This window comes from Glycine max, chromosome 13 (assembly GCF_000004515.6).
Source record: "Glycine max cultivar Williams 82 chromosome 13, Glycine_max_v4.0, whole genome shotgun sequence".
NCBI lineage: Eukaryota > Viridiplantae > Streptophyta > Magnoliopsida > Fabales > Fabaceae > Glycine > Glycine max.
In genome coordinates, this window is record NC_038249.2 from 24,099,349 (window position 1) to 24,111,440 (window position 12,092).

Below are 12,092 nucleotides of genomic sequence, written 5' to 3' on the forward strand. Positions count from 1 at the left end.
TAATAAGTGTAATAACACATAGTGAGTAATTAGCCGTGAATGTAACAATGACATGCTAATAGTATCTTCAATCATTCTAATTATAAATAGCGGAAAGATTACACAGAAGATTATTAACCAAAAAATAGATTATACGGAAGATTTAATTTTTATTTTTGCCACAAATACAGTGAATTAAAATTATATAAACTTTTACAGAAATTATATCACTTAATCTAAAATGAGATGGTTTTAAGTATAAGAACTATTTTTTTAAACTATAAAGACCAATTGAATAAATAAATAAATAAATAAATAAATAAATTATTTTTTTTGTTTTAGTTAGAAACATAGAATTACACGCAACACTATTGTTTTGAAAAGGGATAGAAAAAGGTGGGTATAACAATCTAATTTTTAGAAATTATTCATTAGTGATAGTATTTTTATGAGTCTTTCTTTAATTAGGAAATTTTAAGAATTTTTTCAACACTGTTATTTCCTTAATTTATTTATTCATTTATATTTCTAATTTGAATTTTAATATCCTATTAAAAATTATCAATAGTAAAAAATAATGTTGCATTACAATATAAATTGTTTAGCATAAATCTAAAATATAATTTATATGTTTAAAACTATATATTTATTTATTACAAATTTTATTTATAACATAATTTTTATTTCTAAAAGTATTTATTTATTATTTTTCTTTTTCCCGTAAAAATAAAAACAAGATGGACAAGTCATTGCCGAAAGAAACAGCATAAATTAATTGCAATTAAGTTCAATTAAAATAAAATTTATTATTAAATGCACTAGTGATGGAAAGTGTAGCCATTGTATACTTAAAAAAAGAAAAATGTTAACAACACATTCTTGGTCAAGTGTCACACTCTTTTGAAAGTGTTATTTTTTATTGATTGAAAATAACATTTTTATGGTTCTCATGTTATATTTAATGGTTTTTCTCCTAATTTTATATTTTCAATAAATTTTAAGAATTGTGTTAAAGTTTAACAATGATGAATTGTATTTTCTTTTTATTTATCATTTATATTTTAATTTTTTTTATCAAATTTAAAAATATTGATGTAATAAAAAAATAATAAGTAATCTATCAATTATGTAGGTTCAAATTTGTTTATTCTTTTACCCTTTCACCAATGTGCTTTTGATATTTGCCCTTGAACAACGTCGACACTGGAATTAGATTTTGGAATGTGTAGTGACCATATATCATGCACCATTTTTATGATTTTATCATAGAGTTGTGTTATGAAAGATAGATATTTGTAAGAGTGTGTTTGGTTTAATATTAAGTTGAATGTGCACAAATTCTCATGCAAATTAAATGATCTATAAAGAATAATATAATATTTTTATCATAATAAAACTTTTTTTTATTTCAAAAAAGTTAGATTCACATTATTTCCATAGAAACAATTTGTAGAAACATAGTTAAAATTAAACAACATTATTTTTTTAAAAAGTAAACCAAATATGGGAAACAAAGTTTCCCCACTTCAAATTCATGAAAAACTAAAAAAAATATTGTAGAGATTTCTTAATTCTCATTCTCACACAAGGAGTAAGAAAAATGAGGCGAGGCACACCCGCCTATAAGATGAAAATCTTCCCTATACCTAGAAAGGTATCTGTCAAACAGATATTTAGGAATATCCACATGTATAAACGAATATGAGTGTATTTTTCAAAGTATTATATTTAAAAAAATAAAATAAAATTTTGAAATATATAGTTATATTAAAAAATAATTTAAAAAACATATATTTATAGTTAAAATAAACGATTTTAATTATATAATATATTGATAATAAAATAAATCAGAAAAACTTATTTTGTATAATATATTGATATTGATACTAAAATTCAGCCCCGTCTTCCTGTTCACGTGTTCTGATATCTGAATCTTGTCTATATATACGAGTTTCTGTGGGTTCATATTGTGTGTTGAGTTTCCTTGTCCGAATAATTTCTAGGTTCTTAAGCTATCTTTCAATCTAGCTAGACTTTACATAGAGAAGTAGTAGTCTGGTGTCACTCTGATATGAGCCTCTTGAAATTCTCCCATACACACTCTTTCTGTTTGTATATATAGTAACCATCATTTGCCCTTCTACGTTGAAAAGATTTTGCAGAAGAAACGACTGTTTTCCCATGTCTTAAGACATACATGCCTTTTCACTATATATATTCTGCTTCACTCTCGAATATAACCCTTGCTAAGCTTAACTTCTTATATCTTCCACATATATAATGTAACCTATATAGTTTCCAAGGAATTAGTTTGTTCAAACCGGTGTTATAATAATCATTGAAGGGACTTGATGTAGTATAGAGTTCTTGTTCAACTCTTCTACTTTATCAAGACTTTAATCATTCATGCACCCTTCACTAGTGTTTTCTTTCTGGGGTCCTAAAAAAAATGAAAAATATATAATCTGAAATTTGAGAAAGTTTCAAAATACGTTGAATGCTTACTGATTCAACTACCTGTTTGATCAACTGAGCGTCCTCTAGTTGCCAGGTGTAGTTCAGCACCCCTTGATGTAAAGAACGTTAGAAAAGCAATCAACTGGATCCTCTCATTCTATTCATCTTCAAGGACAAAGTTTTGCATCAACTAGCTTCATTTGCACATAGCCATACCTTCAGCCATTTGGATCTTCCTCTTTTTTTTTCCTCCTTAAATGTCTATCATCAAGTTTTTCTGAGTTATTTAATTATTCTCTTTCATTTCATCTTTTTCATCTCTCTTTCTTTAATTTTTATCACAACATTTGTTACATCTATTATTTTTCTTTTCTCGTCTTAGTTTCCATCATACATCCCATTTTTGGGGGTGATCCGTTTAACATTTTTCTGTCCTTTTTTTGTTCGTGATGACCAACAACAACCACATCCTTCACCAGGGGGCTTCTGAGGTCTAACTAGGGGATGTCGGTGCTGCTTTTGGAATGTGGGTCATTTCGTTCTTAATTACACATGTGAAAGGTATACATCAATGAACCCTCTTCTCTGATTGATTGTGACTTGGTTTCTGTTTGAATATATTCTTTCCTAGATTGGATACGTGGTAGTATGGTTTTTGTGTTTTTGAAACTCTGGATTTAATTTCTGTGATGCTTGGCTGAAGCCAAAGAATTAGATTTAAAACTGTATCCTTGCCAAAGAAACTAGATAAGCTAGTTTTTCAGTCAGGAAAGTTTATATTGGTTTGCTTGTCATGAAAATATCACTATTCAAGGGGAAATTATAAAAAAATTAATGTGAATCGATCTCACATCTCTGTCACATAACTTTAATTTAAATATTTTTTCTTAATTTTTTATTTTTTTTCTATACAACCAAACTTATCATAAATCCAGCTTTATATGTGAATGACTTTTTTTCTTTCCTGATCAACATTTTTAGGGTTGTATTTTTATATTGATACGTGGAAGAAATTACAAAGCCTATGTTTAATAAATAACATGGATTAATTCAAGTAGTGTATGTTTGGTTGTCTATAAACAACATCTTAAATTTAAATTTTGTATATAAAAAATACTTTTGTTAAATGAGATAGGGGCACCATTATGTGAATATTATCAATCTTTTAAAAAGAATAATGATACATCAACATGTCTATTATTTCAAACACTATCAATAATTGTTATTTTTTTTCTTCTATTACATCATTTCTAGGTGTTGTATTAGGATTTGGGGTGTCTATTAAACTTTTTTTTTATAAAAAAAATACATGTAATCTAAAAACACTAAATTCAATTTTGGAAGTGAAATTGATGTTTAAACAATTGTTTTTTTTATGAGTTAGCTTCTTGTTTTGGTTTTATGAGATTTTTTTTAATTTTGATGTTTTTGAAAGACGACCATAATTTCTCTTCCTTCATCTCATAATTAGGCATGTGTTTATAATTATATTCGAGTTCCATATTCCAACTCAAACTTTGGTTTGTTCATTAGCTTTAGGGCTAGCTTGTTTGGTTTACACCAAAAATTAAGTTCTCTCTCGTGATGTGGTCTCTATTATCAGTCTATATGAACCTTTTTTTTGATAATTTAAGACCATTTTAGTGAGGCTAGAACTATGAAGCTCACCTCCATTATCTTTTCCCAAAATCTTGCACGTACGTATCACCGAATCTAGTTTTCACATCTTGGGTAAAAGTTAGGAAAAAGTTGAAGCTCACCTCCATTATCTTTTTTTGAAGATAACACGTATCAATAATGAATCTCGTTTGACATCATATCTTGGGTAAAAGTTAGGAAAAAGTTAGATCGTACACCTAATTTTGAGGTGTGTGAGTGGAAGGAAGAGTGTGATATAATGAAAAATTAAATTATAAGAAAAAAAAAGAGAAAACAATAAATATAATAAATGATATGAAAAATGAAGAAAGAAAAAAGAAAAATAAAATAAAAGTGAAATGGAGTGGAAGGTGCGAGGATATATAATATAATATCCAATCAATTTATGAACTGAAAACAATACTAATACATGAACTATTGGTTCATGAATGTTTAAAAGTAATGAAACTTAAATACATTATCATTATGTTTTTCCTCGTGGAAACAATATTTAGAAATATATCTACCTTCTGTTATTGTTTTTTCGTTAGCAGAGTTTTTATTCTAACTTCTAAACTGCTTTTTTAAATGCATGTTCAAAAGAAGAAGCGACAAAATGGAACACAGGTCTTAATAAACTGTACCATCCAATGAGTTTACTACCATGCAAAATTGCATATATAGCCGGAAGCTTAGGAAGTCCTCCAAAGAAAAAGTTGAACACATTTTGCGGAGGAAAAGTCTATGCGATTCAATGAAAGATTGCGAATTGAGAGGAATTAAGTGGAAGAAGAGAAGGAAGAAGATGAAGCACGTTGCTGACCAAGGTATGACGTGAAAAACGTGTTGCAAATGAAGCTAGCTGGTGCCAAACGTGTCCTTGAAGATAAATACAATGAGGTGGTCCATTTGATTACTTTTTCTAACGTTCTTTAGATCAATGGGTGCTGAACTACACCAAGAAACTAGAGGACGCTCAGGTGATCAAACAGGCACTTGAATCAGAAGGCATTTAACGTGTTATACATGGAACTTAAATTTTTTTTCTGAAACAGATAATGTAATTTTCATTTTTCAGTTCTGAATGGCAATACTAGTGAGAGTGTAAACCACAATCCACATTGAAAGTCTTGATAAAGAAGGGTTGAATAAAAACTCTATTACATCAATCAAGTCCCTCCAGTGATTATAACACTGTTTTGAACCAACTAATTCCTTGGAAACTATCTGTCTTAATTATTGTGGATAAGAAATTTAGTTCAGCAACACAAAGAAGAGACACCTATATATATATATATATATATATATATATATATATATATATATATATATATATAGTTACTTTTATTTATTTATTATCGCCTATGTTTTTTTTTTTAAGTCAATCACCTATATGTGAATAAGTTGAAAGAAGATTCGTTACAATTTTTTTTTTTTTACATGACATTTGTTGAAGCCAATAACTATTAAGCACATTAATCTTCAATAGTATTTTTTTAACGGCAAGGAATAAATGCAAAAAATAATGAACTTTAAAGACTAAAAAAGTTATAGAAACAAAAATAAAAAAATGAGTAAATTAAATGAATAAAAATTATATTTAAGTCCTTCTAAAAAAAGTATATTTAAGCCATTTTGTAAATATGTATTTTGTGTGATTTCCTTTCACCAAGTTATGGTCACTATATTGATATATCAACAAATACTGTATATACTTGAGTTTAATTTTTAGTATCATGTAAAAAATTGCATTTTAAATTTATTAAAAATTATTATTCACATAATTTTTAGGATAATTATTATAAAAATTATATATATATATATATATATATATATATATATATATATATCGATGAATTGGACAAAAAATTTATATATCCAAATTTAATCGAATATATTTTGGTTGATATTATTTAAAATTTATATCTTAAAAATAATTATTTTTATTAAATTTTTAAGAAAATTAAAAATAAATAATTAGTGTTTTAAATTTAGTCCGAACTAGGCAACAACCATAATAATAGAAAGTAATAATGGAGCGAAACGACAGCTGTTGGTAAAAAACAAAATACAAGTAATTTTCACTCAACGGCCTCAGCAAACAATAATGCGTGGGACGTTGGTTTCACGTGCAATCCTATCGTGCCTGACGTGGCCATATCTTCGTCGTCAACTTCATTCTAATTTTCTTTTTAATAACATAAGGAATTTTCTTAGCACAAAAACTAAACTCATTTAATAAACTTCCTATAATCTTTAAATAATGGTTGGAGGAAAATATTTATATTATATATGTTTATGATCTTCTATAAAAATTAATTATTTTGCATTAATATTATGTTAAAAAACAAGACAATTGTTAATTAATGTTTTAATAATGTTGATTAAAGAACTTAAAAAGTAAATCTATTTTTGTTAACAAGAAGAAGAAAAAAGAATAACTTAAGGAATAGGACTGATCCACTAAACACTGTAATGACCCTCGGTTGAAGAAAAGTTGCAGCGTCAGAAAAGTGAGAAATTCTAGTATTCATCTTTTTGGCCTTTTTCTTGACTAATATTCTCCTTTTTTTTGAATACTGGTTGGATATTGAAAAGGTTTTGGTTGTAGATGAGGAAGAGGGGTGTGTGGCGCGTGGTTCTTTAATCTTTATCATCACCACCGTCACTTACTAGTTTGAGAAATTAGCAAAAATGGCGGAAGTGAGAGGGAGGGACACGTGGACGGAGGAGCTGGCGAGTCTGATAGAGGATTCGGGAGTGCGCTACGGTGGAGATTCTCCTCCGACGTCGTTTGAGGTGCACGCGCCGCAGAGCGAGTCGGGGGAGAGCTTGAAGGAGCAGGCCTTGGGGTTCGTGATGGCGTGGTGCGAGATACTCATGGAGCTTGGGAGAGGGTTCAGGGACATTCTGCGACAGAACTTGATCAACGAGGATTCGTATGTGGTGAGGAAGTTCGGTGGACCTTGTTCCAAGGTTTCGAAGAGGTTGAGGTTTCTCAACGACTTTCTCCCCGAGGATCGCGATCCCTTCCACGCTTGGTCTGTTGTGTTCTTCGTTTTCATTCTCGCGCTCGCAGGTAAGAAAATGGTAACAACTTATTACTATTTATTATTGGCTGAAATTTGTTAGAAATCATGATAATTATGTAGGCTTCACTCTTTATTAATTAACCTCGATAATGATTTTGTAGTTTTTCAATTAATTTCAAAAGTATGTTAGAAAGAGTATCACCTACAGTTATTATTTTATGGGTCTTGTTAAATAGTGTTCGGCATTGGGTAAGGAACTAAAAGGAGAAAGGAGAAAGTATTTATTGTGTAAATTATAGGAGAGCGTAAATAAAATCATGGGCAGCCTAATTTTCTGCCTCCCAATGAATACATTTTTATTTAAGTTCCTTAACCAATGCTTATGGAAAACATAGTTGATTTCACTTAATTTTGGTTATTTGTTATTCTTTACTTCTTCTTTTTTTTAAAAAAAAAACTAATGATGGTATGTGCTATCGAGGAGACTAGACTAGAGTGTACTAAATAGTGTTTGGATAAACTTCTCCTACTTACTTATAAGAAAAGGAAGTCAGATATTAAAATGAATTGAGTGTCTTCCATGAGTTAAAATCAACTTATGCACTTGAACTTTTGGAGAAGTTAAATGAGAGTTTTTTATAGAAGGTAAGTACATAAGCTGATTTTAAAGCTCAATTTTTGTTTTCTTATGTGAATTTTATCCAATCAGAGCCTAAATATATTTATTATTACCATATATTGCTTGGATTGATTTTTTATAAATGAAGGGACCTATAGATTCTCTGACCGTTTCTTTGTGGTATATTGATTTTCTTAAAAAATATCTTCATTCCATGGTGTGTTTAGATTACAGTTGAAAAAGTGGAGTTTGGTATCTTAAGTTTAGTTAAAAGTAGGTTTAATGTAACTTGATTTATGTTTTGGAACTTTCTACGTTTAATGGAAAAACAAGAGAGGAGTAGCTTTGCTCCAACCTTAGTTTGGATGAAAGTTAGGTTCAACTGATTTGTGAAAACACTTGCCAAATACGCAGGCACAACTTTCTATAAGGGGTGAACCTCAGTGTGGATGGCCAAACACTAAACCTAACACACCCATAGCTGTTGAGCTGTCATATGTTCTATGAAATTTTGGAACAAGTTTTGTTATTGCTTACTAATGATCTTTTTCCTTATGGTATTAGCTTGGTATTGACTTTTTTTTTAATGAGTTATTTGCAGCTATAAGTGTAGATCCCAATCGTGAAGCAGTGGCCCCTGTGGTGAAGGTGCGTCAACATCCTCCTAGTGCTAGTCGTGTGCTACTTCCAGATGGTAGATACATGGCTTATCATGAGCAAGGTGTTTTGGCCGACACAGCTAGATTTTCACTTGTTGCTCCGCACTCTTTTCTTTCATCCAGACTAGCAGGTATAATATAAGTTGGAATTTTTAATTATAAGATAATCTTCTTGGGTACAATCTTTATGAGGAGCACAACTTGAGGCTGGATTTCACCGTCCATCTTATTCCATCTTATGAAGGTTTACCTGGAGTCAAAGCATCATTGCTTGAAGAGTACGGCATTCGTTTGGTCACATATGATCTTCCTGGTTTTGGGGAGAGTGATCCTCATCCCAACAGAAATCTCAACTCATCAGCTATGGATGTGCTGCATCTAGTCAATGCCGTCAATGTTACTGATAAGTTCTGGATACTGTGCCACTCTAGTGGATGCATCCATGCTTGGGCTTCTCTCAGATATATTCCTGAGAAAATTGCAGGTTGTACATCTTTTTAAAGCTTTTTAATTTCTAGATACCTTTATATTGCTTGTAAAAAATTCTTCTTTGAGAATTCAATCAGACCTCTAATTGCTGATACCCCTGGCCAGTTGGCATAGTAATTGTATATTGGGTGTATCTGAATGTAGAATCCAACGTTCAATTATATTGCCAATTGGGCAGGGAAGTCAATTATTAAGCGTACAACAGAAACCTCCATTCTTATGCTGTTGTTGAACAAGGGCCTCAACTGATTGAGGGTATGCGATAGGAAAGAAGGGAAACAAATGGGCATATGTCTGGACTAGTCCACAGTTTAGTTATCTTAGTTAGTTCCTTTCAATTCTTTTCCTTCCAAATCCTTCACATTATCAGAGTTCTTAGTTTTTACTGTACGTACTAAGTAAACAGATTGTTTGACCTTTGAGTTCAAAACAACTCAAAGAGGGTGGGCATATTGATGCTATCAATTTCACTTTTAAAAAAAATGGTATATCACCTGATTTAAAACACAATGACTGACTTGTTTGAGTGTCTAAAGAGAATACAGAGTAACAATTGTTTTTCCCAATGAAAGAAAGAAAATGAAAAATCTGAGGTCTTTACTAGAGATTAGAGCACATAGTATAGGCGCAAATCTCTTGCAAGTTGCAACTTGGTTTAGAAGATGTGGTTATAGATTTGCACTTGTACCCAGAATAGAAAATATCATCCATAGATGAAAACAGTTGTTTTGAATACATACAGAAATTTGATTTGATGCTCTATAAAACTACAAGTGGTAGTCCTATTAAATGTGTGACCGAGAGAAGCTTATAATAAAATAATAATGTTAAAATTTTGGGGCACATACAAATCTAATGCCAATGAAGTTATTAATGTGTGACTCTATCTTATTCTTACAAGTTAATGGGAAAGAAATTTAAAAAAAAGATCAATAGAGATCACACTAATAAAAGCAATTTGCTATTTGGTTGCCTACCATTTTTCTGAAAATGTTTGCTCCCTTTTGTAGTATATCTATCCTCCAACCCTCAATAGAGATCACACAATGCAGAATCTGATGTAACTTGTTAGTTGTTATATTGTCGAAATTGCAGGTGCAGCAATGTTGGCTCCTATGATTAATCCATATGACCCACACATGACTAAGGAGGAGATGAAAAGAACTTGGGAGAAGTGGCTGCCAAGGAGGAAAATGATGTATTCTTTGGCTCGTAGATTTCCAAAACTTCTCTCTTTTTTCTATCGGAAAAGCTTCTTGCCTGAACAGCATGATGAGATTGATAAGCTGCTATCTGTCTCGCCAGGAAAGAAGGTGAGTGCGTCATAAGTCGTAAATTGAACTATGTAACAGGTATAATTACTTTCAAAGTATGTTGCACTGTTCATCAATATGAACTGGCTTTTTCTGTATTGCAATAGTATGACTGGAGTCAATTCATGTTTGCTTGAAACAAATGGAGTTAATTGTTGGCATTTGGTTCGAATTTGTGCAGTTAGTTGGCTGTCCATGCTATCATGTTAACTCAAAGCTGATGCTTTACCAGCTGGATACTGTGGATACTGAATCACACTGATTTCTGTCAGATTTTCAATTGTCAATATATAGTCAAGAAACTATGGAGCCATCCAATATATTTTGTCTTTCTTTACCTAACATATTGAAGCTATAGAACTTTATTTAATATTGTTGGCTTCAATCTTGTATCATGGAAGAGAATGAGTAATTGTGCTCTTCTAATTGTATATTGCGTGAAATAGCTTCATCTTGGCCACATCTGACAGAAAATATTTTTAATTATGATTGACATTTAACATAAAATTAAAGCTGACTTTCAAATCTAAATACAAACACAGTGGTAGGTAAACAGCTTGCAAAATTGCCTGCGAGTAAAAGACATTTAGCTCTGCCATAATTGTTAATATAATTGACTTCACATGTGCAGGATAAACTTGTGACTGAAGAACCAGAATTTGAGGAATTTTGGCAGAGGGATGTGGAGGAGTCAGTTCGTCAGGGAAACATACGCCCATTTATAGAAGAAGCTGTTCTGCAGGTATCAAATTGGGGTTTTGACATTAAGGAACTTCATGTGCAAAAGAAGTGTCAAACAAGAGGCATACTTCTTTGGTTGAAATCCATGTACAGTCAGGCGGGCTGTGAATTAGCAGGATTTCTTGGCCTTAAACACATATGGCAGGTTTGAACTTTTAATACATTGTTCTTTGAATTAGCAGGATTTCTTGGCCTTACAAACATTCATTTATATGCCTCTATCTAGTTCAAGACACTCTAGTGTAGACTTTAGCCTAAATAACTTAGGTAGACTAAATCAATAAATAAATTGACATTATCATTTCATTTCAAATATAAAAATATATGTGGCAGGAAGATTTAGACAACAATTTGATGTTAGATGGTGTTGTGTATGTTATCATTAGTATTAGTACAAGGATTCTTCATGTTTTAATCAAGTTCAACTTCCATTATGTATAAGTGTAAATCTTACGTTTTCCTTTTCAATACTTAACAGGGTCTGGATGATAGGGTGGTCCCACCATCAATGATGGAATATATAGAGCGGGTTTTGCCAGAGGCTGTTATCCATAAGCTTCCAAATGAGGGCCACTTCTCCTATTTCTATTTATGTGATCAATGCCATAGGCAGATTTTCACCACTCTCTTTGGAACTCCTCAAGGTCCGGTTGAACGACAAGAGGAAACTGCAACTGCATTCGAGGAAGAAGATAAGGAAGAGGTTTTACAAGTACCTGTTTAACAGCTTCTAATGTTGACATGACACGTTACTGCTCATAGGCACGACGGTCTTAGGTTGGATGTAAATACCACAGGCGGCTCCACTGCTCGGTGGAGCTTGAAAGAAGAGAGAATGGTCGTTAAAGTTGGCTGAATTTTGAACCGTTAAGAGCTTTTGGAGATATAGGTAAAGCACGAATGTTACACATTGTTTTTCCTTTCCTCTCCCTAGCAAATTGTACCTTAAACCCTGTCTAATTTGTTCTAGACAGTTCCACGTGCAATCATTTTTGAAAAACTTACATAGTTATTATAAGATTCAGTCATATTTGCGAAGATATGTATCCTTAGTTGTATCCTACAAATAAGCTAAAGCCAGTAAATTGGTAATCAATGGTCCTTCCTTGTCAAAGCATCTATTTCTTTCTTTCTATGTAGTTTGGCTAAGAAATAGGATTTCAAT

At 31.3% G+C, this 12,092-nt stretch overlaps 1 protein-coding gene across 1 annotated transcript; it reads left to right on the forward strand.

Moving 5' to 3' along the window:
• The first annotated feature begins 6,435 nt into the window (after positions 1 to 6,435).
• LOC100781919 (uncharacterized) lies at positions 6,436 to 12,041 on the forward strand. Its single transcript, XM_006594058.4, has 7 exons — positions 6,436 to 6,587; positions 6,686 to 7,153; positions 8,327 to 8,515; positions 8,629 to 8,868; positions 9,969 to 10,186; positions 10,818 to 11,072; positions 11,406 to 12,041. The coding sequence occupies exons 2-7, from the start codon at positions 6,769 to 6,771 to the stop codon at positions 11,649 to 11,651; spliced, it is 1,533 nt and encodes a 510-aa protein (XP_006594121.1). The 5' UTR covers positions 6,436 to 6,587; positions 6,686 to 6,768; the 3' UTR covers positions 11,652 to 12,041.
• Positions 12,042 to 12,092: the final 51 nt, after the last annotated feature.

Bases quoted from the DNA above. Each gene is read 5' to 3' on its own strand.
- LOC100781919 (XM_006594058.4), top strand. From the start codon at position 6,769: ATGGCGGAAGTGAGAGGGAGGGACACGTGGACGGAGGAGCTGGCGAGT. The intron at 7,154-8,326 runs GTAAGAAAATGG...AGTTATTTGCAG, and splicing joins TTTCATTCTCGCGCTCGCAG to CTATAAGTGTAGATCCCAAT. The intron at 8,869-9,968 runs GTTGTACATCTT...TCGAAATTGCAG, and splicing joins TATTCCTGAGAAAATTGCAG to GTGCAGCAATGTTGGCTCCT.